This window comes from Mustelus asterias, chromosome 28 (genome assembly GCF_964213995.1).
Source record: "Mustelus asterias chromosome 28, sMusAst1.hap1.1, whole genome shotgun sequence".
NCBI classification, from domain to species: Eukaryota; Metazoa; Chordata; class Chondrichthyes; order Carcharhiniformes; family Triakidae; genus Mustelus; species Mustelus asterias.
This window is the reverse complement of record NC_135828.1, coordinates 19,257,890-19,285,797: the sequence shown is the minus strand read 5'-3', so window position 1 is coordinate 19,285,797 and position 27,908 is coordinate 19,257,890. Positions and strand designations below refer to the sequence as shown.

General features: G+C 48.3%; 1 protein-coding gene across 1 annotated transcript; it reads right to left on the bottom strand.

Annotated features, from left to right (window-relative positions):
• LOC144480169 (uncharacterized) lies at positions 1 to 27,767 on the bottom strand. The gene is made up of 8 exons (XM_078199318.1): positions 27,575 to 27,767; positions 16,710 to 16,845; positions 15,373 to 15,483; positions 11,829 to 11,961; positions 8,778 to 8,956; positions 7,076 to 7,149; positions 6,806 to 6,968; positions 1 to 130 (listed from the first exon to the last, which is right to left on the bottom strand). The coding sequence occupies exons 1-8, from the start codon at positions 27,702 to 27,704 to the stop codon at positions 1 to 3; spliced, it is 1,056 nt and encodes a 351-aa protein (XP_078055444.1). The 5' UTR covers positions 27,705 to 27,767.
• Positions 27,768 to 27,908: the final 141 nt, after the last annotated feature.

Sequence of the window (27,908 nt, the reverse complement as noted above, 5' to 3'; positions counted from 1 at the left end):
TCACTTTAAACCGTCTGCTAAAGACAGTAGAGATGTGTAAAGGATATCTGGCAGGATCTTCCAGTAGAAGCAGTACAAGGAATGAAAGATCCCGGCAGCTAAAGTGCCGACATACATCGGGTTCGGTAACCTGCGACAGGAGAAAAACAAAGACAGTGTTAGCGTTAAGCCGTACACCTGATCTCACCACTCGAATACCCCGAGGCGTAACAGCAATATCTTAGTGTGTGTGTTTTTAATTAAAAAAGTGAGACACTAGCCCTCAGGCCAGGATAGAAGGTCTGAAACCTGACTACCTCGCACACCAACCTTGATGGACCACTGTCTTTTAGACAGCAGCCTTATTCGGAGAGGGAGAGAGCGGGGACCCACAAGTACATTCTCAGTGTAAGTAAAACAACGATGAACAAGTGACGTGATGATCCCTCCAAATCAATTAATCAAAATTCGACTGACTTATCTTTCTCCCCCCTGAAGGAAAAGCGCCTTTAAGAAGGCGCTGTGACTGTTATATTCCACATTGCCCAGCCCAAAGATCATTGAATCCTGACAGTGCAGAAGGAGGCCATTTGGCCCATCGAGTCTGCACCGACCACAATCCCACCTATCCTCATTACTCCATGTATTTCCCCTGCTAATCCCCCTGACACTAAGGGTCAATTTAGCACGGCCAATAAATGTAACTCGCACATCTTTGGAAACCGGAGCACCCGGAGGAAACCCATGCCGACACGGGGAGAACGTGCAGACTACACACAGACAGTGACCCAAGCCGGGAATCGAACCCGGGTCCCTGGCGCTGTGAGGCAGCAGTGCTAACCACTGTGCCACCCTAACCAGTGCTACCATGCCACCCCCTGTGCGGGTTAGGTTGATCGGTCATGCTAAATTGTCCCTTAGTGTCCCGGGATGCGTAGGTTAGAGGGATTAGAAATCATAGAAATCATAGAAACCCTACAGTGCAGAAGGAGGCCATTCGGCCCATCGAGTCTGCACCGACCACAATCCCACCCAGGCCCTACCCCCACATATTTTACCCGCTAATCCCTCTAACCTATGCATTTTAGAATTCTAAGGGGCAATTTTTAACCTGGCCAATCAACCTAACCCGCACATCTTTGGACTGTGGGAGGAAACCGGAGCACCCGGAGGAAACCCACGCAGACACGAGGAGAATGTGCAAACTCCACACAGACAGTGACCCGAGCATCGAACCCGGGACCCTGGAGCTAGCGAGGCAAATACGTGGCGTTGGAGGGAAAGGGCCTTGGTGGGATTGTTGTTGGTGTAGACTCGATGGGCCGAATGGCTTCCTCATGCACTGTAGGGATTCTATGATTGCCAGGCCAAATCTGATACTGGGACCAGACTTTACCCAGTATTATATCTATTTACAGAGCGAAACATTTACCTCCTAACCCAAGCACGCATAGTTTTAGGATCTCTTTGGATTCATTTTAAATTTTAAAAAAAAATCAATAAATTAAACAAAAATGAGGAGGTGTAACTACAAAAAAAAAAGGAAGCTTAACTAACTAAAGCAAACTGTCATTTTCGGTGGTGATGATGCACCCCAGGCTTCCAATGGGAAGGTATCTCTTTATATGTACTCAAGTAACACATTATTAATAAACTCCACCTGCACATAATCAAACTCTTGTATAATTAACAATACCCATTGCAGGGTCAAGTGATTGAGACAGTAAATTTCTGACTCTAAGTGTGATCACTGCTGAATTAACTGATTGTAGCTCGGGTGGTAGTATCATGGAATCCCTACAGTGCAGAAGGAGGTCATTCGGTCCATCGATCCTGCACCAACAACAATCCCACCCATGCCCTATTACCATAATCCCATGTATTTACCCTGCTAATCCCCCTGACACTAAGGGGCAATTTAACATGGTCAAACCCCCTAGCCTGTACATCTTTGAAGTGTGGGAGGAAACCGGAGCACCCGAAGGAAACCCACGCAGACACGGGGAAAACGTGCGGAGTTTGCACTGTCACTTGAGGCCGGAATTGAACCCGGATCCCCGGCGCTGTGAGGCAGCAGTGCTAACCACTGTGCCGCCCTGTTGCTTCAACAAGGAGGGGAAAAATTGTGCGCGATTCCTGTTTCACGACACGGTCACTGGCAGGTCAGAAGCGGTGTGCACCGTAAGTGGCCACGTGCATGCTGATGGGAGAGGATCAGGCAGGTCTGTGAAGCCAGCACAGTCGAATATCCTTCCCACACTCACAATGTAAACGGACACTGGGTCAAGTGGCAGAAGGCGAGACGATTATACTGTCACACCTTAGGGGAGGAAATTGAAACAATCTTTGGCCAAAAAAGGAAGCGGAGAGACGTGAAACAGCCTTAAGATCTCTCACAGCTCTTGTCATGGAGCTCAGCACTGCCACCAGTGGTAAAACGGAGGAGGTGCAGCACTCATGGGAATGGCAAAACAGGCTAAAAACAATCATATTTTACCCAGTTTAAAATCTTTCAGCCTCTCATGGAACTGAAGGCACCCAATATTCAGATTCTCAAAGCGGACTGAGAGTTGCAGAATGTCACCAGGGACCCACCGTTTCAGGCTGGGAATCGGGGAGAAATCAGAAACATTTTAAATTTACCCTGTGCGGAATCCTCTGGTCACACTCTGTCTGTCTACAAAGGGGCAACGCAACACGGTGGCACAGTGAGTTAGCACTGCTGCCTCACAGCGCCAGGGTCCTGGGTTCGATTCCCGGCTTGGGTCACTGCCTGTGCGGAGTTTGCACGTTCTCCCCGTGTCTGCGTGGGTTTCCTCCGGGTGCTCCGGTTTCCTCCCACAGTCCAAAGATGTGCGAGTTAGCTGCACTGGCCATGCTAAATTGCCCCTTAGTGTTAGGGGGACTAGCTAGGGTAAATATGTGGGGTTATGGGGATAGGGCCTGGGTGGGATTGTGGTCGGTGCAGACTCAATGGGCCGAATGGCCTCCTTCTAGAAGCACTGTAGGGATTCGAGGATTCTAGGAACACAGGCCTGGAAAATGGTCAGCAGGAGTCCTGATCACCATCTGCTGGCCACTTCTAAAAAGTACACGTGCAGACTGCAAGCAGGGTCAGATTTTAGTATGGTCCCCGTAAGAATGACTAATCCACTGGGATTGCTCTCAAACCTCCAGGAATTGAAGATTGTTTTTTCAGATTTTGGGATGACATGGTGTATGGGCCGACACGGTGGCACAGTGGTTAGCACTACTGCCTCACAGTACCAGCCTCAATTCCTGGCTTGGGTCACTGTCTGTGTGGAGTTTGCACGTTCTCCCCATGTCTGCGTGGGTTTCCTCCGGGTGCTCCGGTTTCCTCCCACAGTCCAAAGATGTGCGAGTTAGCTGCACTGGCCATGCTAAATTGCCCCTTAGTGTTAGGGGGACTAGCTAGGGTAAATATGTGGGGTTATGGGGATAGGGCCTGGGTGGGATTGTGGTCGGTGCAGACTCAATGGGCCGAATGGCCTCCTTCTAGAAGCACTGTAGGGATTCGAGGATTCTAGGAACACAGGCCTGGAAAATGGTCAGCAGGAGTCCTGATCACCATCTGCTGGCCACTTCTAAAAAGTACACGTGCAGACTGCAAGCAGGGTCAGATTTTAGTATGGTCCCCGTAAGAATGACTAATCCACTGGGATTGCTCTCAAACCTCCAGGAATTGAAGATTGTTTTTTCAGATTTTGGGATGACATGGTGTATGGGCCGACACGGTGGCACAGTGGTTAGCACTACTGCCTCACAGTACCAGCCTCAATTCCTGGCTTGGGTCACTGTCTGTGTGGAGTTTGCACGTTCTCCCCATGTCTGCATGGGTTTCCTCCGGGTGCTCCGGTTTCCTCCCACAGTCCGAAAGATGTGCTGGTTAGGTGCTAAATTGCCCCTTAATGTCTCGGGATATGTAGGTTAGGGTGGATTAGCGGGGTAAATGTGCAGGGTAATGGGGATAGGGCCTGTTGGAGAGTCGGGATAGATTCGATGGGCCGGATGGCCTCCTTCCGCACTGTAGGTATTCTATGATTCTATGGCAGTCAAGAATCATCCAATCAGGTAAGGAGGAGCCCATTCACTTTGATTGGAAGGGGAAAGTGGGTAGCTGTGATGATGGACAGGTCAGGTGACCAATGGGGGGGGGGGGGGGTAGGGTGGCAAAAAAAGCAGATCATGTGATCAAACATTCAGGTATACCTTCAGAGTTGGGAACCCTGGTCTCCCGGTTGGACACTTTATTGACCATCAGTACACTGAGTTAGTCGTGGAGGATGGGTCGTTAGGATAGGTACAGGAACGAGTACACCTCAGAGTTGCCAACCCTCCAGGATGGGCCTGGAGACTCCAGGGTTTGATCTCCAGGTCACTGCTGTATGCAAATCATGGGGACTATCAAAAAGATTTTGATTTTCTTGTGAGACTGAAAACGGTTGAGAAGTAGGCGGGGGGGGGGGGGGGGGGGAGATCAGCTATCCGGCTGAAAGACATCTTCACCCAGTTGGCTAATGGGTCTTTTTGCTTTCCAATTGGCGTAGGGGGGTCGTGCGTCACAAGGGTGGTCGTGTTGGCCGACTAATGGCTGGAGAGTGGGGACAAGTCATGTGATGAAACCTCCAGGAATATATTTAATCACAGTTGGCAACCCTAGGATGGGCTAATATTATTGCTGGATTGTTAATCTAGAAACTCAGCTAATGTTCTGGGGACCCGGGTTCGAATCCCGCCACGGCAGATGGTGGAATTTGAATTCGATAAAAAATATCTGGAATTAAGAATCTACTCATGACCATTAAACCATTGTCGGAAAAACCCAATCTGGTTCACTAATGTCCTTTAGAGAAGGAAATCTGCCGTCCTTACCCGGTCTGGCCTACATGTGACTCCAGAGCCACAACAATGTGGTTGACTCTCAACTGCCCTTGGGTAACTAGGGATGGGCAATAAATGCTGGCCCAGCCAGCGACGCCCATGTCCCACGAATGAATAAAACAAAAAAAAACCTGATTCGGATGTTTTCCCACCGAGCTCAGGTGAGCTGGGGGCGGTTGTGACCTGGACGGCACGGTGGCACAGTGGTTAGCACTGCTGCCTCACAGCACCAGGGATCCGGGTTCAATTCCCGGCTTGGGTCACTGTCTGTGCGGAGTCTGCACGTTCTCCCCGTGTCTGCGTGGGTTTCCTCCGTGTGCTCCGGTTTCCTCCCACAGTCTGAAAGACGTGCTGGTTAGGGTGCATTGGCTGTGCTGAATTCTCCCTCAGTGTACCCGAACAGGCGCTGGAGTGTGGCAACTAAGGGATTTTCATAGTAACTTCATGGCAGTGTTAACGTAAGCCTACCTGTGACTAATAAATAAACTTTACTTTAACACACCCAACATCACAGTGGCTTGCAGTTGACTGAATATACCCTGGCTAATAACAGCCTCTAATACCAGACCTAGTCGCACCTCAACCTGACTTAATCCGAATCCAGTTCTGCTCCGTGTTGACCTGTTTTACAGCAAAGCTCGGGAAAATAGGGAGCAGATCCTGTCGGGATGATGAATCTGAAAAGTCGCTTTGTGAAGTTCTGGAATGGTTTGAAATAGAACGCTGGGAGCAATGAGCCAATCAAGTTGTGTCTTCACTGCCCGAGATTGCAGCATTTTCGAATGTCAGTTTGACAGACTGTTTTTGACCGTAAGGACGTGACAGAGAAGTTATTCCTTAGAATTTGTCTCAGTGCGTTATATCACCGAATAAATCAAAGCCATTGGCCAGTAAGCTGCCTCACTGGGTCATTGTATAGATATAGGATATAGAATCCCTACAGAAAGAGGCCATTCAGCCCATCGGGCCTGCACCAACTCTCTGACAGATTTCCTTACACAGGCCCAACCCCCAATCCTATCCCCACACATTCACCATGGTTAATCCATCTAACCTAACCTTTGGACACTAAGGGGTAATTCTCCATGGCCAATCCTCCTAATCTACACACTTGGGACACTAAGGGGCCATTTACCATGGCTAATCCCCTTAACTGACATATCTTTGGACACTAAGGGGCAATTTAGCATGGCCAATCCACCTAACCTGCACATCTTTGGACACCAAGGAGCAATTTAGCATGGCCAATCCACCTAACCTGCACATCTTTGGACAGCAAGGGGCAATTTAGCATGGCCAATCCACCTAACTGCACATCTTTGGACACTAAGGGGCAATTGAGCATGGCCAATCCATCTAACCTGCACATCTTTGGACACCAAGGAGCAATTTAGCATGGCCAATCCACCTAACCTGCACATCTTTGGACACCAAGGGGCAATTTAGCATGGCCAATCCACCTAACCTGCACATCTTTGGACACCAAGGGGCAATTCAGCATGGCCAATCCATCTAACCTGCACATCTTTGGACTGTGGGAGGAAACTGGAGCACCCAGAGGAAACCCACGCGGACACGGGGAGAATGTGCAAACTCCACACAGACAGTCATCTGAGGCAGGTATTGAACCCGGGTCCCTGTGAGGCAGCAGTGCTAACCACTGTGACGCCCTTCATATCACCGAGTTCACCTCTTTCAAACAAGCTGATAGCTTTTCTTTCAGCCTTTTTGTCTCTTGCGTTGATGCACATTCTCCAGCGGAAGCAGGAAAGGTTTTAGGGAGCTGGCCAACGCTCTGGCTCTTTCACTTGTCCCTTGGGAAGTATGTGCCGTGGGCCCTCGATGTGACAGCATCAGACACCGTCATCGCGTCCAGCTGAAGGCCAACAAGGTCTGTACCAAGCCCAGGGTGAGGTCAGCTTACCTGGCAAGGTGAGCAATGCGGTGATATTGGAAAAAGACCTTCCTGGCGAGCACAGCAAAGGCGACGAGGCTGAAAATTCCCCCGTATTCCCCGAGGTAGCTCGCGATGAGAAACACCATTGCACTCAGCACCCCTGGCAGCAGCAGAGAGACGTAATATTGACCTGAAAGACAAAACCTTGAGAAGGTACAGCTCCAGAGAGTGCTAATCATTCGATAGAATATTACAGCAGTGTACAAGAATCCAACTGATGCAAATTAAAATCATTACCCATTGGTTCTCTGGGTTTCCCACTTTGTTCTTCCTTACTGTACTTGTTCAGAAGTTTTACTACTTCCTGGTGTCTGTAAGAAATGGACATGGATTATTGAGACGTGCAAACATGATTGGTTGTGGGACTAAACTTTTTGGCAGGTAGGTTCTTCTTGAGGAGTCTGCACGTTCTCCCCGTGTCTGCATGGGTTTCCTCCAGGTGCTCCGGTTTCCTCCCACAGTCCAAAGATGTGGAGGTTAGGTGGATTGGCCATGCTAAATTGTCCCTTAGAGTCCCAAGATGTGTAGGTTAGGGAGAATAGCAGGGTAATTATGTGGGGTTACGGGGATAGGGCCTGGGTAAGACGCTCTGTTGGAGAGTCGGGTGCAGACTCAATGGGCCGAATGGCCTCCTTCTGCACTGTCGAGACTCTATCGAAAATGGGTTGGAATAAAAAGCCAGGTCTATTTCCTGGGTGTCTCACGATGGTGTAGAATGCCACATCTAAAATGGTTTTCAGCTGTTGCAGCATTTTGTCCGCATTAGATTCAACCCTCAATCCCGACACGCGAGTAGATGACCTTTGATGCAGTGCTGAAGGAGTGCTGCACTGTCAGAGGTGCTGTATTTTGGGTGAGCTATTGAACTGAGGTCCCTCTCAGGTGAACAACCTACAGAAAGAAAGCTGGGTGCTGTCTCAGTATCCGCACATCATTCCTGCATCCGCCAGCATCAGTAAACAGATTATCAGGTCATTTGTCTCATTGGCGGCAGTGGGATCTTGCTCTGCATCTCCTACATAACAGTGACTACATTTATAAAGTTAGTCACTGGCTGACAAGCTGTTTGGGATATCCTGACATCACGAAGGGCACTGTATAAATCCAAGTACTTTATTTATTTAAACAAATCTTACATAATTAATTCCATTGCTTTAACCAGGATTAATTCCTGTCTTTTGTCATTGGCTGTTTTGTGTTTCTCAGCATTAGGGATAGTATTTGGAGGTATCTGACTCATAAGACCATAAGATATAGGAGCAGAATTAGGCCATTCAGCCCATCAAGTCTGCTCCGCCATTCAATCATGGCTGAAGGATTCTCATCCCCATTCTCCTGCCTTCTCACCACAACCTTTGACCCCCTTATTGATCAAGAACCTATCTCTGTCTAAAAGACACTCAATGATCCGGCCTCCACAGCCCTCTGTGGCAATGAGTTCCACAGATTCACCACCCTCTGGCTGAAGAAATCCCTCCTCATCTCAGTTTTAAAGGAGCGTCCCTTCACTCCGAACTTGCGCCCTCGCGTTCTAGTCTCTCCCACCAGGGGAAACATCCTCTCCACGTCCACTCTATTCAGACCTCTCAGTATTCTGTAAGTTTCAATTAGATCCACCACCCCCCCCAGTCCTTCTAAATTCCATCGAGTATAGACCCAGATTCCTCAACCGCTCCTCATATGACAAACCCTTCATTCCTGGGATCATTCTTGTGAACCTCCTCTGAACTCCCTCCAGTACATCCTTCCTTAGATACGGGACCCAAAACTGCCCACAATATTCCAAACGGGACCAGAGACCTTGGCCGGGATTCTCCCAGAAAAGTGCCGAATTTGCGTGAAAAATTTGCAAGAAAGCTAAAGGCCCAGTTGCCCCTCAGCCCTCCCCCCCACTCAAGAGAGCTCAGATTGGGGACGTTTGAATAAATTGACGGCCAACCTGTATGTTTTTCCTTGCGTAGCGAGGTCCAATGGAGTGAGGCCGTCCTTGTTCTGTGCCTGGAGTAGGCCGAAGCCTGTCTCCATCATCAGCAGCCAGCAAATGGCAGCCGAGCCGGTCTGAGCTGCCACGTGCATGGGCGTCATTCCCCAAATGTCAGTCAGTTCCACTCTGCACCTCTGTGAGAAATCGAGATAGAGCTTGTTAGCACATTTATTTCCAAAGGGCGGCATGGAGTGGTTAGCACTGCTGCCTCACAGCACCACTGACCCGGGTTCAATTCTGGCCTTGGGTCACTGTCGGTGTGGAGTTTGCACATTCTCGCCATGTCTGCGTGGGTTTCCTCCGGGTGCTCCGGTTTCCTCCCACAGTCCGAAAGACGTGCTGGTTAGGTGGTTAGGTAAATTGCCCCTTAGTGTCCAAAGATATGTGGGTTAGGTGGATTGGCCGTGCTAAATTGCCCCTTCTTGGGCCATAAGCCCATATAATGTAGGAGCAGAGTTAGGCCATTCGGCTCTTCGAGTCAGTACCGATTCTATGACAGAGCATCTTACCCAGGCCCGCCCACCCCAACCCTAGCCCTCTAACCCTGCATATTTACCCCGCTAATCCCCCTAACCTAGACATCTTCGGAGACTGAGGGATAATTTAGCATGGCCAATCAACCTAACCTGCACATCTTTGGACTGTGGAAGGAAACCGGAGCACCCGGAGTAAACCCACATGCAAACTCCGCGCAGTCACCCAAAGCCAGAATCGAACCCGGGTCCCTGGCGCTGTGAGGCAGCAGTGCTAACCGCTGTGCCACCGTGCTGGAAGCCCTTTCTGGCTTCCAATTTCCCTGTAAATGAGAATATATTCACCACATCTACCCAATCAAGCCCTTCCAAAAGCTCGATCAGGTCAATCTCCATTCTCCTTGGGTGGTTGGGGTGTGGTGGTGGCAATAAAGTGACTTTAGAAGTGAAAAAAGCCACTGTCCTTCTGAGATTGGAAACAGGCCTCTTCTGCATGGTGACTACAAGAAGTAGGAGCAAGAGTAGACCAGATGGCCTGTCAAACCTGCTCCACCAATCAATATAATCATGGCTAATCTTAGGCTTCAACTTCATTGTCCCGCCCACTATTCATGTCACTGAATTCTCTGGAGACTCCAAAAATCTGCCTGTCCTTAAATGTGTTCAACGACAGAGAATCCACAACCCCCTGGGTAGAGAATTCCAAAGATTCACAACCCTTTGAGTGAAGCAATTTCTCCTCATCTCAATCTTGAATGATTCTGAGATCGTGCCCCCGTGTTTTATGTTTCCTAACCAGCAGGAACAATCTCTATCAAACCTCCTCCGAATTTTGTGGATTCCAATGGAATCACCTCTCATTATCCAAACTCCAGAGAATATTAAGTTAAAGTTTATTCGTTTGTGTCACAAGTAGGTTTACATTAACACTGCAATGATGTTACTGTGAAAATCCCCCAGTCGCCACACTCTGGTGCCTGTTCGGGTACACCGAGGGAGAATTTAGCATGGCCAATCCACCTAACCAGCACGGCTTTTGGACTGTGGGAGGAAACCAGAGCACCCGGAGGAAACCCACGCAGACACGGGGAGAATGTGCAGACTCCGCACATACAGTGACCCAATCGAACCCGGGTCCCTGGTGCCGTGGGACAGCAGTGCTAACCACTGTGCCACCATGAATACAAGCCCTTACTGAGCCTCTCATCATAGGACAATCCCTTCACTCACTCCTCCCCATCCCCCCCACCCCCCCTCAATCCTATTAAAAGGGATCGATCTATTGACTTTAAAGTAAGTGCCATTATTTCAAGCACTGTCCTGCCTATGTAGACTCTGTCTGGAGAGGTTGTTTCATCAAGCGGCCTAGTAAACAGGGTTGATCAACACCGTCCTTTGAACCCAGCCAGCAGTAACTGTAAGCTGACAGAGGTCAAGGGTCAAAGGTTACCAGTCCAAAACAAATGAGGTCAGACAACTACAACTCTGAACTGGATCATTTGAAGGTCTTTCGTGATGGCACATCTGCTGTAATTATGGCCTTGAAGGCTGAGGTACTTTGACAGATTTCTGTACGCAGGTTAAAAGTGAATTACTGACGGTACAGATACAAATACTGATCGTCTGCATTGGAAGGCGAGTGGAGGGATTACGGCAGTTGCCAGAGTGCGACCAGATGTCCCCCCCCGTCTCACTTCTCTCCAATGTGCAGTTGATAAAACTATTTGCCAAGGGTGGTGAATGTGTGGAATTCTTTCCCGCAGAGGGCTTTGGAGGCCGGGTCGTTTATTCAAGGCTGAGATACACAGATTTTTAATCAGTAAGGGAATCGAGTGTTATGGGGATAAGGCGGGAAAGTGGAGTTGAAGATTATCACATCAGATCAGTCACGATCTCATTGAAATGGCAGAGCAGACTCGATGGGCCGAATGGCCTATTTCTGCCCCCACGTCTTATGGTCACAAACTAAAAGGACTGTTCTTGGTGGCACAGTGGTTAGCACTGCTGCCTCTCAGTGCCAGGGAGCTGGGTTCGATTCCCGGCTTGGGTCACCGTCTGTGCGGAGTCTGCACGTTCTCCCTGTGTCTGCGTGGGTTTCCTCTGGGTGCTCCGGTTTCCTCCCACAGTCCGAAAGACGCGCTGGTTAGGGTGCATTGGCCATAGTAAATTCTCCCTCAGTGTACCCAAACAGGCGCCGGAGTGTGGTGACGAGGGGATTTTCACAGTAACTTCATTGCAGTGTTAATGTAAGCCTACTTGTGACAATAATAAATAAATTTTAAACTTACAGGGCTATGGGGAAAGAGCAGGGGAGTGGAATTAATTAGACAGTCCTTTCAAAGAGCCAGTCCTGGCACAATGGGACGAATGGCCTCCTGTGACACAAGATTCCAGGGCTTAGCCAAGGCAACCTCGAAATACTGCCTGAAACTGCTCTCTCTGCACACACCGTGCAGGACATGTCTCCACTACTTTTCTGCCGAGGGAGTTTCAGAGCAGACTCAGGCATTCTTCTGGGTGAAAGATTCCTCACCGAGTTTCGCAGCAAGTACTTCATGACGTCCTCATTGCCAATCATCGCCGCAATGTGTAGGGGCGTCTGCAAAAACCTGTCCGCGTCACGGAAGTTGAACTGACCCATTTCTTCCAGGTACTGAATGGCGGCTCTGGGGAGAGAAACAGTGGGACAATGAGCTGAGTGTAATACATCTGCGGGGGCAGAAGTCCCTTCACCAGGATCCCTTTATTTACAATTCCAACACCAGTACACAGAGTGCTCGCAGTCAGTAGTCTACCTTCGGGAGTGTCAGAGGAACCGACACTTCCGGTTAAATACAAGAAATAGCCTCCCTGATTGGCCCATCAATTGACTCCTTAATGAGGGAGTTCCTACTCCAATAGGCCAACCTCAATGGTCTGATTGAAGTCATGACACTGAGGGACAGGGGGTCTAATTAAACTTGGGAAACAGATGTTTACCGACAAACATAACAACACAAGAACTAGGAACAGGTGTAGGCCATCTGGCCCCTCGAGCCTGCTCCGCCATTCAATAAGATCATGGCTGATCTTTTTGTGGACTCAGCTCCACTTACCCGCCCGCTCACCATAACCCTTAATTCCTTTACTGTTCAAAGATTTATCTATCCTTGCCTTAAAAACATTCAATGAGGTAGCCTCAACTGCTTCACTGGGCAGGGAATTCCACAGATTCACAACCCTTTGTGTGAAGAAGTTCCTCCTCAACTCAGTCCTAAATCTGCTCCCCCTTATTTTGAGGCCATGCCCCCTAGTTCTAGTTTCACCCGCCAGTGGAAACAACCTCCCTGCTTTTATCTTATTTATTCCCTTCATAATCTTATATGTTTCTATAAGATCTGCCCTCATTCTTCTGAATTCCATTGAGTACAGTCCCAACAACCTACATTTATATAGCACCCTGTTAGTGACCAGATCAGAAACTCCAAGCTATATTATGAAGTTAGCTTAGACCCCAACTATTTTTGGCATCAGGTGAGCATAAGGTGTTTTGCTCCAGGTATGATCCTATTGACGCACCAGGGAGCTTTTATTAAACAAACTTTATTCAACAACACAGTTAAAATATAACAAAAATAATTAGTATAATTTTTACCAATTCAAATACTTGACTAAGTATGTAATGCAGTCTAGTCAACATTGAGAACAGACATTACATACATTGGCCATTTTCACATATCATTTTCTGCCTTTGGATCCTGCTGTGTTTGAGGTACAGGTAGGACATTAGTGAACCAGATGGGTTTTTACAACAATCGACAATAGTTTCATGGTCATCATTCGACTTTTAATTCCAGATTTTTATTAAAATCAAGTTTCACTATCTGCCGTGGTGGGATTTGAACCCAAGTCCCCAGAGCATTACCCTGGGTTCCTGGATTACTAGTCCAGCAACAATACCACTGTGCCTCTCGTGTACCCTTGGTGGCTTCATGTCACACACCCACTTTTATGTTTCACTGTATTCTCTATCTCATTATCCAAAGAACTCTGGCTTTGATTCCTCTTCCCTTCATTCTTGTGCCTCGCCATTACCTAAAATATCTCCTCCTTAAAGATCACCCGTTGTTCTATTACTGCTTTTTATGTTACTCTTTGGTTTTATTTTACCCCTTCTCTCAGTTAGCCCTCTTCCAATTTCAACGATAGTTCCTTGCTCTTCTCCAGTACAAATCTAAATTTCCGATACAATGAATACTCTTAGCCAAATGTTCCCCCACAGCCACTTGGTCCACCACATTCCTCCTTCTGAACAAAGAACAAAGAACAGTACAGCACAGGAAACAGGCCCTTCGGCCCTCCAAGCCTGTGCCGCTCCTTGGTCCAACTAGACCAATCGTTTGTATCCCTCCATTCCCAGGCTGCTCATGTGACTATCCAGGTAAGTCTTAAATGATGTCAGCGTGTCTGCCTCCACCACCCTACTTGGCAGCGCATTCCAGGCCCCCACCACCCTCTGTGTAAAAAACGTCCCTCTAATATCTGAGTTATACTTCGCCCCTCTCACCTTGAGCCTGTGACCCCTCGTGATCGTCACTTCTGATCTGGGAAAAAGCTTCCCACCGTTCACCCTATCTATCCCCTTCATAATCTTGTACGCCTCTATTAGGTCTCCCCTCATTCTCCGTCTTTCCAGGGAGAACAACCCCAGTTTACCCAATCTCTCCTCATAGCTAAGACCCTCTATACCAGGCAACATCCTGGTAAACCTTCTCTGCACTCTCTCTAACGCCTCCGTGTCCTTCTGGTAGTGCGGCGACCAGAACTGGACGCAGTACCCCAAATGTGGCCTAACCAGCGTTCTATACAGCTGCATCATCAGACTCCAGCTTTTATACTCTATACCCTGTCCTATAAAGGCAAGCATACCATATGCCTTCTTCACCACCTTCTCCACCTGTGTTGCCACCTTCAAGGATTTGTGGACTTGCACACCTAGGTCCCTCTGTGTTTCTATACTCTTGACGGCTCTGCCATTTATTGTATAACTCCTCCCTACATTATTTCTTCCAAAATGCGTTGCACACTGATCAAGGAAGTTCTCCTGAATGCATTTCAGAAATTCCTCCACCTCCTTACCATAGAATCCCTACAGTGCAGAAGGAGGCCATTCGGACCATTGAGTCTGCACCAACTCTCCAAAAGAGCATCTTACCCAGGCCCACTGCCCCGCTTGCTCTATCCCCGTAACCCCACACATTTACCATGGCCAATCCACCTAATTCGCACATCTTTGGACTCCAAGAGACAATTTTGCATGGCCAATCCACCTAACCTGCACACCTTGAACTGTGGGAGGCAACCGGAGCACCCGGAGGAAACCCGCGCAGATACGGGGAGAACGTGCAAACTCCACAGAGACAGTGACCCAAGGCCGGAATCGAACCTGGGTCCCTGGCACTGTGAGGCAACAGTGCTAACCACTGTGCCGCTGTGCTGCTCCCTTTCCTCTTAACCCTATCCTGGTTGATACTAAAGTTATTGAAATCTCACTAGTCTCTAATTCTTGCACACACCCGTGTAATTTCCCAGCATGCCTCATTCTGTTACTCTGGGGGATAAATGTGGGTGGGAATTCTTGGGCAATTTCCAATGGATTTTAGCACGTCCGTGACTGATGATGTGAAGCGGACTGGGAATGCAGCCTGTCCAGAAATGCCAACATTAAAAAGGGAGGCGATGGCCAGTGGTATTATCACTAGACTATTAATTTAACAACTCAGCTAATGTTCTGGGGACCCGGGTTCGAATCCCGCCGATGGTGGAATTTGAATTCAATAAAAAATATCTGGAATTAAGAATCTACTGATGACCATTCTCGGAAAAGCCCATCTGGTTCCCTTTAGGGAAGGAAATCTGCTGTCCTTACCTGGTCTGGCCGACATGTGACTCCAGAGCCAATGTGGTTGACTTTCAACTGCCCTCCAAGGGCAACTAGGGATGGGCAATAAATGCTGGCCCAGCCAGCGACGCCCATGTCCCACAAATGAATAAAAGAAAAAAATCCACCAACACTGCCCGGAAATGCCAATACTTACACACTGCCACCAGACACGGCTTGGTGAAGTGCCGTCCTCCCTTGGTGATCCAGTGTGGCCACATTCGCTCCCTTCTGCACCATCTCGTGCATAATGTTGAGTTGTCCACGCCTGGAGTGATCACCAAAAGGAGAGACACTGGTTTGAACCAATCCACATGCACGCCGCAAGTATAACTACGTAAGGATGAGGGACAGAGAGAAAAGGATTTGTCTGATGGGAAATTCCCAAACAAGGGAGTTGACTTGAAGATGGGAATGAGGCCCTTCAGGCCTGAGGTCGGGAAGCACAGTTTCCCACAAAGGATGATGGAAACCCTCTCCCACAAAAGGCTCTAGAGGCTAAGGGGGAGAGGGGGGGGGGGGGAGGGGGATTCAATTATAAATTGTAAACTCAGTTTACTGTGTTCTTGTTAAGCTCAGGTATTAAGGGATAGAGAACGAAGGCCGGTGGTGGGAGTTCAGATACACATCAGCCATGGAATGGTGGGACAGGCTTGAAGGGCCAAATGGTCTACCATCTGTTCCTGTGTTTCTAAATCTGTGAGAATGAGATGGGCAGTGGCCCTATTAGTTCCGCCACAGGCCTTTGATAGGCCAATGTTCCATGTGTATGGGCGGCACGGTGGCACAGTGGTTAGCACTGCTGCCTCACAGCGCCAGGGACCCGGGTTCAATTCCGGCCTCGGTTCACTGTCTGTGTGGAGTCTGCACATTCTTCCCATGTCTACGTGGGTTTCCTCCGGGTGCTCCGGTTTCCTCCCACAGTCAGAAAGACGTGCTGGTTAGGTGGATTGGCCATGCTAAATTGCCCCTAGGTCAGGGTACTAGCAGGGTAAATGTCTGGGGTTCCAGGAATAGGGCCTGGGTGGGATTGTGGGAGGTACTGACTTGATGGGCTGAGTGGCCTCCTTCTGCACTGTATGGATTTGATGACAGGCTCGAAGGGCTGAATGGCCTTCCATCTGTTCCTGTGTTTCTAAATCTGTGAGAATGAGGTGGGCAGTGACTCTATTAGTTCTGACACAGGCCTTTGATAGGCCAATGTTCCATTTGTATCATCTCATGACCCCCTAGACATCTAACCGGGCCCAGTTGGTTGCCATGGAAACTGCTAGCTGCCATTTTATTCTGGCCGCAGCCTGGCTTCAGGAATTATGGGTAGGAGGTTGGCTGGCGGTGGGAACTTCCGCTCCCGCTGCTGTCAATGGGTTATCCCCATCGTTCACACCCTACGCTGCTGGGGAACCCGCAGTGGGGGGGTCGCCGTCAGTGGGAATGTCCGGAAAATCCCGGCCTACGTGTTGGACTGCCCCGGGTGCAGTAATCCATACTCGCCTGCAGGCGAAATGAAAGGGCGTCTCCCCTGCGTCGTTGGGGAGGTTGCTGTCAGCTCCGTGTTCCAGTAGTAGATGTGACAGTGCCTGGTGGCCACGGTAGGCTGCGTGGTGAAGCGGGGTGAAGCCATGCCAACCTGGAGAGAACGGGAAAGGAGAAACGTTACCCAATGCACGAGGGGAATCCCGGGAGCCACAGCTCACCCTCGCCTCTCCAGTCCCGACGTTCCTGTCCCACTCCAGGGTTACATCAAAGCTGACACTCCAATGCAGTACTGAAGTAATGCCGCACTGTCAGAGATGCAGTCTTTTAGCCGAGATCACTGTCTGCTTGGCTGGTGGCAGTGGATCCAGTGACACTGTTTCGAAGAAGAGCAGGACATACATTCCTGTGTCCTGACCAATGTTTGGGCGGCACGGTGGCGCAGTGGTCGGCACTGCTGCCTCACAGCGCCAGGGACCCGGGTTCGATTCCCGGCTTGGGTCACTATCTGTGTCAAGTCAGCACGTTCTCCCCGTGTCTGCGTGGGTTTCCTCAAAATCCCTACAGTGCAGAAGGAGGCAATTCGGCCCATCGAGCCTGCACCGACAACGATCCCACCCAGGCCCTATCCCTGTAACCCCATATATTTATCCTGCTAATCCCCCTGACACTAATGGATAATTTATCATGGCCAATCCACCTAACCCGCATATCCGGTTTCCTCCCACAGTCCGAAAGACGTGCTGGTTAGGTTGATTGGCCGTGCTAAATTCCCCCTCAGTGTACCCAAACAGGCGCCGGAGTGTGGCAACTAAGGGATTTTCGCAGTGACTTCATTGCAATGTTAATGTAAGCCTACTTGTGACAATAATAAATAAATTTTAAACTTACAGGGCTATGGGGAAAGAGCAGGCTCGAAGGATAAATAAGTTAACTTATTTATCCTTCAATTAACATCATAAAAAATGATTTGTCTGATCATTATACCACATTGCTATTTTGTGGGAGCTTTCTCTGTGCAAATTGGCTGCCACATTAAGACAGTGACTACATTTCAATAAGTATGTACTTTGCTGTAAGGTGCTATATAAATGCAATTTTATTTACAAAACACCAGCTTGCACAGCACCAATGTTCTTTGCTTGGTGTAGCTATATATATTTATATATAAATACTGTGGCTATAAGAGCAAGAAGTCTAACAACACCAGGTTAAAGTCCTACAGGTTCATTTGGTAGCAAACGCCACTAGCTTTTGGAGCGCTGCTCCTTCGTCAGGTGGAGTGGGAGGTCTGCTCACAGGGCATACAGAGACACAAACTCAATTTACAGAATAATGATTGGAATGCGATTCTTTACAGCTAATCAACGTAAATTAATTTTAAAAAGGCAAATGGATGAAGAATTTGAAATGATTAAACGCAAAATGTGGCGAATACCAGAGGTGTTCGATTGACCAGATAGAATCATAGAATCCCTACAGTGCAGAAGGAGGCCATTCGGCCCATCGAGTCTGCACCGAACACAATCCCACCCAGGCCCTATCCCCGTAACCCCACATATTTACCCTGCTAATCCCCCTGACACTAAGGGGCAATTTAGCACGGCCAATCCACCCAACCCGCACATCTTTGAACCGTGGAAGGAAACCAGAGCACCCGGAGGAAACCCACGCAGACACGGGGAGAATGTGCAGACTCCGCACAGACAGTGACCCGAGCCAGGAATCGAACCCGGGTTGCCGGCGCTGTGAGGCAGCAGTGCTAACCACTGCGCCACCGTGCCGCCCTCACATCCTGAGAGAGGGAGAGCGATAGAGAGACTGCTGAGGGGGAGCACTGGGTAGAAAGCAGCAAGAAGCTGAGAGATGGACAGCGGTGGAAGAACCCAGGTAAAGATCACAAGATACGAGGATCATCGGTTATAAGAGAAGTAAGGTTGGCGACAGTGGTTTTCGGCCGACGCTTGTTGCTAAAACCAACCAGGTAGCTTAAACAGCCTGGAGATCGCTGCAATATACAAGTTAAAACCCAGTCTGACGCACAGAAATGGGTCATTTAGCTTGACTGGTCTCTGCCAGTGCTCGCGCTTCACATTAACCTCCCTCACACATGCATTTTACTCACATCAAGTGCCATCTCTGTGCTTAAAACAAAATAGCTTGCATAAACGATACAGAATAAGCTGTGACCGGATGCTGAAAAGGGGCAGTGGACCATCCTGCTGGAGCAGAGTGTAATATTCACCTTGGGTGAACTCCCTGGAACAGTCCGCCTGGCTTTCGTTCCCAAATAACAGACAACACTGCCACCACGTGGTGAAAACTTCAACTTGCACCGAGAGCCACATGGTATTTCAGAGGCACCAGTGGGTTAGCACTGCTGCCTCACAGCGCCAGGGGCCTGGGTTCAGTTCCTAGCTCGGAGTGGGTTCAGTTCCTAGCTCGGATCACTGTCTGTGTGGAGTCTGCACATTCTCCCCGTGTCTGCGTGGGTTTCCTCCGGGCGCTCCAGTTTCCTCCCACAGTCTGAAAGAAGTGCTGGTTAGGGTGCATTGGGGCCGTGCTAAATTCTCCCTCAGTGTACAGGCGCCAGAGTGTGGCGACTAGAGGATTTTCACTTCATTGCAGTGTTAATGTAAGCCTACTTGTGACACTAATAAATAAACTTTAAACTCTAAGGAGAACCACGTCAAAGGGAAAAGCAGGTGGAGCCTCCAACAGATCAAATCAATGCCTCATATTCCATATCAAACAGGGTTTAGAGACAGCAGCATCAACTGAATCAGTTCGAACAAAGTCTTGTTTGTTTGTGATTAAATTCACAGCCGGGATGTGGTCCATTAAGGACAGGTACAGGTGGCATACCTGGTGCCACTTGTAATCTTCAAAAACAACCAAGGAGTTAGCGATGCCTTGCCGTATCGCGACCTCCTGTCTCAATACTGGACTGTCATTCATCCACTAAGTATCCTGACATTCTTCCACAATCACGTACCAACTGACACACGAACAGCTTCGTCTCTGCTGCCATCAGGGTTTTGAATGGACCTACCATACATTATGCTGATCTTTCTCTTCACCCCATCTCTAACTACAACGCTATATTCTGCACCTCTCCTGTCCTTCTCCCCGATGTACTCTATGAATGGTATGTTTTGGCTGTATGGCACGCAAGAAACAATATTTTTCACCGTTTCTCAGGAGACTAAGGAAATTTGGCATGTCCACTATGACTCCCATCAACTTCTACACCGAAGAAAGCATTCTTTCTGGTTGCATCACAGCTTGGAATGGCACCTGCTCTGCCCAAGACCGCAAGAAACTACAAACACCCAATCCATCACGCAAACCAACGTCCCATCCATTGACTCCGTCTACACTTCCCCCTGCCTCGGAAAATCAGCCAGCATAATCAAGGACCCCACGCACCCCGGACATTCTCTCTTCCACCTTCTTCCATCAGGAAAAAGATACATAAGTCTGAGATCACGTACCAACCGACTCAAGAACAGCTTCTTCCCTGCTGCCATCAGACTTTTGAATGGACCTACCTTACATTAAGTTGATCTTTCTCTACACCCTAACTACACTACACTACATTCTGCACTCTCGTTTCCTTCTCTATGAACGGTATGCTTTGTCTGTATAGCGCGCAAGAAACAATACTTTTCACTGTATCCCAATACATGTAACAATAATAAATCAAATCAATCAGCAATCTTTTGTTGCAGACTCTTTGACCAGAATTTTCCAGTCCCGCTGAAGTCGACAGAGATTTCAATCCATTGTCGGGAATGGGGGGCTGGAAAATCCTGGCCTTTGACCTTTACATGCTATAATATACAGGGTATTTACAATCATTGAAAGCTCCGCTATCGGTGTCCTAACTCGCACATATCCCGTTTAACCCATCAGTTAAAGTACAGGCACAGAAAACAATTATAAACAAACTATTTCTACACCTGAAAGAGGTTTCATGATATTTGATTCCAAATGGTTATAAGAATCAAAGGAGGGATTGAGAGATCCTACGTGTTCTTAGCCCTGTTTGCTTCAATCTATTCCTTCATTTTAAGATATTTCTGCCTATGCAACTAACTCTGCTAAGCTTAAAAAATCAACTGCTAACTTGCCTACACTTTATAACTCAGAGTGCTGAAGGTTCGCTGAAAGTTGACTGCATTCCTGAAAGGTTACACAATTCAGGCAAATAACAGCAGCTGCAAGAGGTATTTGTCTAAGTTGGAGACAGCTTGCGGAAAACATTTCCAGTAACGAGATAAGAACTGAAATATATTTTGGAACTCTGTGTTCAGTTTTCATATTCGGTTTTCAAGATCCTGTCCAGTACAGTACAGGAACTGGCTTGCTTAGACGCTAGTCTCCAAGTTTGCTTTCTCTTTTTGCTTCTGTCATGTTAATTTCTTAAGTTCTGTTCAATAAAAGAAATTCATTTTGAAAGCCCATACCAGCGCTATCCCCTCGTCTGTTCAAAGGAATGAACGGACCCAACAGAAGGCTAATGGAATGCTGGCCTTTATAGCTAGCGGACTGGAGGATATGGACGCAGAAGTTAAGCTGCAGCTGTACAAAACCCTGGTTAGACCACAACTGAGCAGATCTGGACCCCAGACCTTGGGAAGGATATATTGGCCTTGGATGGAGTGCAGTGTAGGTTTACAAGAATGATACCTGGACTTCAGGGGTTTAATTATGGGGAGAGATTCTCCAAATTAGACCTGTTTTCTCTAAAGTTTAGAAGGTAGAGGGGTGATCTGATCGAAGTCTTTGAGATACTAAGAGGAAAAGACAGGGTGGATAAAGGTAAACTATTTCCACTGGTTGGAGATTCTAGAACTAGGGGGTATCGTCTAAACATTAGAGCCAGATTGTTCAGGAAGCATTTCTACACACACAGTGTGCTAGAGGTTTGCAACTCTCTTCCACAAATGGCAGTTGATGCTAAATCAGTCGCTAATTTTAAATCCGAGATAGATAAATTTTTGCTAAGCAAAGGTGTTAAGGGGTATGGGCCAAAGGCAGGTACATGGAGTTAGGCCACAGATCAGCCATGATCTCATTGAATGAGAATAATTAACAACAGAGTAAACTTCAGGCAAATTCCAATCCACAGCCTGATCTCTCATAGCCTTATCATCCTACATCAATGACTGCCTGTGTTCTGTCATAGAATCGCTACAGTGCAGAAGGAGGCCATTTGACCCATCGAGTCTGCACCGATCACAATCCCACCCAGGCCCTATCCCCGTAGCCCCACACATATTTACCCTGCTATCCCACCCTGACACTGGGGTCAATTTGGCATGGCCAATCCATCTAACCTGTATCATACCGAGGTCATGTACCATATAAATGCCAATGTTTCTTTTCTTGCCATTTGGCGTACGGTTCCTACTTGTCTAAACGAGTATGAGTCAGTCACCAGTCTAGAATTCACAGAAGCAAAATATTGCTGTTTCTCACCACCTGAAATGAAGACTTATTGGAAAATTTCAGCATGGCGGGCAGCATCCGTGGAAAGAGGAACAGAGTTAACGCTTCAGGTCAATGATATTTTATGGGATAAAATTTGGGAAAGGACAGTGGTGTATGGTGATGTTCCTGGACTAGTGATCCAGGGGCTTAGGGTATTGCTCTGGGGACACGGGTTCAAATCCCACCATCGATGGTGGAATTTAAATTCAATTAATAAATCTGGAATTATAAAGCTTGTCTCAGTAATGGTGACCATGAAACTATCATCGACTGTTGTAAAAACCCATCTGGTTCACTAATGTCCCTTTAGGGAAGGAAATCTGCTGTCGTTACTTGGTCTGGCCTACATGTGACTCCAGAGCCACAGCAATGCGGTTGACTCTTAAGGCCTAGGAAGCAACTCAGGGCAATTAGGGATGGGCAACTAATGAGGGATGACATAACAGAGGGAGGCCATTCAACTAGATGTGTTCATGCTAGCTCTCTGCAAGAGCAATTCAGCTACTCCCAGACCGCTGTCCATTCCCAGTAGCCCTCAAGGTCTTTATCACCTCAGGTGCTTCTCCAATTCCTTTTTGAAAGCCATGATTGAACCTGTCTCCACCACACTCCAACGGCACGGTGGCACAGTGGTTAGCACTGCCGCTCACAGTGCCAGGGAACCAGGTTCAATTCCAGCCTTGGGTGACTGTGTGGAGTTTGCACGTTCTCCCCGTGTCTGTGTGGGTTTCCTCCGGGTGCTCCGGTTTCCTCCCACAGTCCAAAGATTAGGTTGATTTGTCATGTTTAATTGTTGCTTCGTGTCCCAAGATGTGAAGGTTAGATGGATTGGCCACGCTAAATTGTCCTTTAGTGTCCAAAGATGTGTAGGTTATATGGATTAACCATGGTGAATATATGGAAGTACAAGGTTAGGGTGGGCGAGAGGGCCTGGTTAAGGTACTCTGTCTGAGAGAGTCAGTGCAGACTCAATGGGCCAAATGGTCCCCTTCTGCACAGTAGGGATTCTATGATTCTAAACATTCAGGCAGCGCATTCCAAATCTGAACCTTTTCCTTGGTTCAACATTGCTATACCAATTGGAAAAAAAAAGTTAATGAACCAAATTTTCCAACATCAATCAGAGAATCCTACAGTGTAGAAGGAGACCATTCGGCCCATCAAGTCTGCACCTACCACAATCCCACACAGGCCCTATCCGCATAACCTCATGCATTTACCCTAGCTAGGCCCCCTGACACCGAGGGGCAATTTAGCGCGGCCAATCCACCTAACCGGCACATCTTTGGACTGTGGGAGGAAACCGGAGCACCTGGAGGAAACCCACGCAGACACGGGGAGAATGTGCAAACTCCACACAGCTAGTCACCCGAGGCCGGAATTGAACCCTGATCCCTGGCACTGTGAGGCAGCAGTGCTAACCACTGTGCCACCCTGCTGCCCAATGTTCAGGGCGATTTGTTCCCAGTCAGATGCTGTCCATCCAAAAAGTAATGATTTTATTTGACTAATTCGGTGAATCAGCCTCTCGACTGTGCGTACATTTCATTGTACTCAATTTCAATCTTCCTTTTGATGCAGCGCTGTTTAATTAATTGTAATTATTAGAATAAGAGGACAATAGCCCTGTGGTAATGTTACCAGACTAAAAATCCACAGGTCCAGACTACTGCTCCAGAGATTTGAGTTCAAATCCCACCACATTTAAACGGAAATAATTAATAAAATTCTGGTCATGATTAATAATCATCATGAAATGACTAGTCTGTCATAAAAATCCATCTAGTTCCCTGGACACCCTTTAGGGAAGGAAATCTACCACCCTTACCCGGTCGACATGCAACTCCAGACTCACAGCAATGTGGTTAACTTTGAACCACCCTCCGAAATGGCCCAGCAGACACCACCATCGTGGATCGGATCTCAAACAATGATGAGACAGGGTACAGGAATGAGATAGAGAATCTGGTGAACTGGTGCAGCAACAATAATCTCTCCCTCAATGTCAACAAAACGAAGGAGATTGTCATCAACTTCAGGAAGTGCAGGAGAACATGCCTCTGTCTACATCAACGGGAACGAGGTAGAAAGGGTCGAGAGCTTCAGGTTTTTAGGTGTCCAGATCACCAACAGCCTGTCCTAGTCCCCCCCATGCCGACACTATAGTTAAGAAAGCCCACCAATACCTCTACTTTGTCAGAAGACTGAGGAAATTTGGCATGTCAGCTACGACTCTCGTCAACCTTTACAGATGCACCATAGAAAGCATTCTTTCTGGTTGTATCACAGCTTGGTATGGCTTCTGCTCTGCCCAAGATCACAAGAAACTACAAAAGGTCGTGTATGTAGCCCAATCCATCACGCAAACCAGCCTCCCATCCATTGACTCTGTCTACACTTCCCGCTGCCTTGGCAAAGCAGCCAGCATAATTAAGGACCCCACGCACCCCGGACATTCTCTCTTCCACCTTCTTCCGCTGGGAAAAAGATACAAAAGTCTGAGTTCATGTACCAACCGACTCAAAAAAGCTTCTTCCCTGCTGTTAGACTTTTGAATGGACTGACCTTGCATTAAGTTGATCTTTCTCTACACCCTAGCTATGACTGTAACACTACATTCTGCACTCTCTCCTTTCCTTCTCTATGAATGGTATGCTTTGTCTGTATAGCGCACAAGAAACAATACTTTTCACTGCATACTAATACATGTATACAGTTTGGGGTGGCACGGTAGCACAGTGGTTAGCACTGCTGCCTCACAGCCCCAGGGACCTGGGTTCGATTCCCGACTTGGGTCACTGTCTGTGTGGAGTTTGCATATTCTCCTCGTGTCTGCGTGGGTTTCCTCCGGGTGCTCCGGTTTCCTCCCACAGTCCAAAGATGTGCGGGTTAGGTTGATTGGCCATGCTAAAATTGCCCCTTAGTGTCCTGAGATGCGTAGGTTAGAGGGATTAGTGGGTAAATATGTAGGGATATTGGGGTAGGGCCTGGGTGGGATTGTGGTCGGTGCAAACTCAATGGGCCAAATGGCCTCTTTCCGCACTGTAGGGTTTCTATGATGTGACAATAATAAATCAATCAAGTCACTGGGTTGTAGCAAGCTGATGCAAGGTGCACTATGGATGCACGTGGATTCCAGAATGTTATCCAGGTTAATGCTCTGGGGACATGGTTTCAAATCCCACCATCGCCACTGGAATTTAAATTCAATTATTAAATCTGGAATAATAAAGCTAGTCTAAGTAATAGTGACCACGAGACCATTGTCGATTGTCATAAAAACCCATCTCGTTCACTAATGTCCTTTAGGGAAGGAAATCTGCCGTCCTTACCCGGTCTGGCCTACACGTGACTCCAGACCCACAGCAATGTGATTGACTCTTAAGGCCTAGGAAGCCACTCAGGGCAATTCGGGATAGGCAACAAATGCTGGATTACATGATAGAGGGAGGCCATGCAACCTGTTGTGTTCAGGCTAGCTCTCTGCAAGAACAACTTGCCTAGTCCCATACATTACTCAATGTGTTCACTTGCCTAACATGTGACCCACATATGTTAGGTGTCTGACGGTGTACCAGATTAGATTTCAGGAGTCCAACACTTCACTTTTTTAGGCAATAACATATAGAGCAAAATGACGCGAATAAAGTCTCTGCCCCAACCCTGGTTTTTACCCTATTCTCTAAGGTGCTGAGTCAAGCTGGATTAAGCCTCACAAACACAGGTAATCTATCAAATGGTTCTGAGTCAATGCCTACAGGCTGTGCGGACATTGTCCTAACCAAGCACTCAGTATCCACAATGTCCAAATCTAGTTAACCCCCTTCTTCCTCCCCTTCTCCAGCCCATAGGTGCCGACACCAATTGCAATGCTTCAACTCCCCACTCGACCAAGGCCCAACTGTCTGGGAACCAAATACTCTCAGAGCAAAGAATGAGGCCTTTTGGCCCACCAAGTCTCTGCCGGCTCCTTGTAAGAGCTGTCCTCCAATCCTCTGGCACCGAGATCTCCCACTCCACCTGACGAAGGAGCAACACGCTCCGAAAGCTAGTGGCGTTTGCTACCAAATAAACCTCTCTCCTGTGGCCAGGGAGGAATTAAAAATTTGGGCCAGAGCCCCTGTATTTTCCTCCCTTGCCTCCCACAGCGGCCTGGAAAACAATTCATCCAGACCTGGAGATCTCTCCACATTTGACACCCCCTCCCACCACTTTCCCCCTTACCCGCTTCCCAACTTTATATCCAAGTCCAATTTGGAAAATTATTACGGAATCCACTTCCACCACCCCACTCACCTAGAATCCCTACAGTGCAGAAGGAGGTCATTCAGCCCATCGAGCCTGCACCAACAACAATCCCACTTAGGCTCCAACCCCCCATAACCCCATGTATTTATCCTGTTAATCTGCCTAACACCAAGGGGCAATTTAGCATGGCCAATCCACCTAACCCGCACATCTTTGGAGTGTGGGAGGAAACCGGAGCACCCGGAGAAAACCTACGCAGACACGGGGAGAACATGCAAAACTCCGCACAGGCAGTCAACCGGGGCTGGAATTGAACCTGGGTCCCTGGCGCTGCGAGGCAGCAGTGCTAACCACTGTGCCACCATGCCGTCCCAGATGGGTGGGTTAGGTGGATTGGCCATGCTAAATTGCCCCTTAGTGTCCAAAGATGTGCAGGTTAGGTGGATTGGCCATGCTAAATTGCCCTTTCGTGTCCCAAGATGTGTAGGTTAGGTGGATTGGCCATGCTAAATTGCCCCTTAGTGTCCCAAGATGTGTAGGTTAGGTGGATTGACCATGCTAAATTGCCCCTTAGTATCCCAAGATGTGTAGGTTAGGTGGATTGACCATGCTAAATTGCCCTTTCGTGTCCCAAGATGTGTAGGTTAGGTGGATTGGCCATGCTAAATTGCCCCTTAGTGTTCAAAGATGTGCAGGTTAGATGGATTGGCCATGCTAAATTGCCCCATAGGTCTAAAGATGTGCGAGTTCGGTGGATTGGCCATGCTAAATTGCCCCTTGGTGTCAGGGGGATTAACAGGGTAAATACACGGGGTTACAGGGATGGGACCCGGGTGGAATTGTTGCTCGTGCAGACTCAATGGGCTGAATTGCCTCCTTCTGTTGGGATTCCATGAAACAGGCTGAAGAGAGAGGGAGCCCAGATCTGTCAATCCCCTTACAGGAAAGGGAGCTTCCCAAAATTAACACAATGCTGAACAGGCCAGGGGGAGACAACTGCAGTGTGCCCAGCTTTCCTGAAGAGAACGTTATATATATTTTTTGCCAAGCTGGAGGGTGAGTGGTCCCCAGGGTTGACAACGCAGTGCTGCCTAACGGGCTCCCAGCTGGGCTTTGTGTGGGAGAGGTAATGCTCTTACCTCTGGCAGTCAGCACAGCCCGGTCCTGTTGCAGATAGCGAGCGCATTGCTGCAGATCCCCCAGTCTCAGCGCTTCAGCGAAGCTGGAGGCAGCAGCAGCCCAGTCAGACAGGGGGGTTGCAGGCAGCATCCAGGCACCATCCACTGCAACCCCACAACACTGCTCAATCTCAACCCAGCTCCCCAAACACCCGGAAACAGAAATAATTAAATAACCCACACCAGAGAGGAAAAAAAAACACAATGTTTGCAGAATTTAAACCCCGGGGAAAATCCACACGGTCGGCAACAAAAACAAAATTAGTGGATATAGTGAACCAGTTTTTAAAAAGAT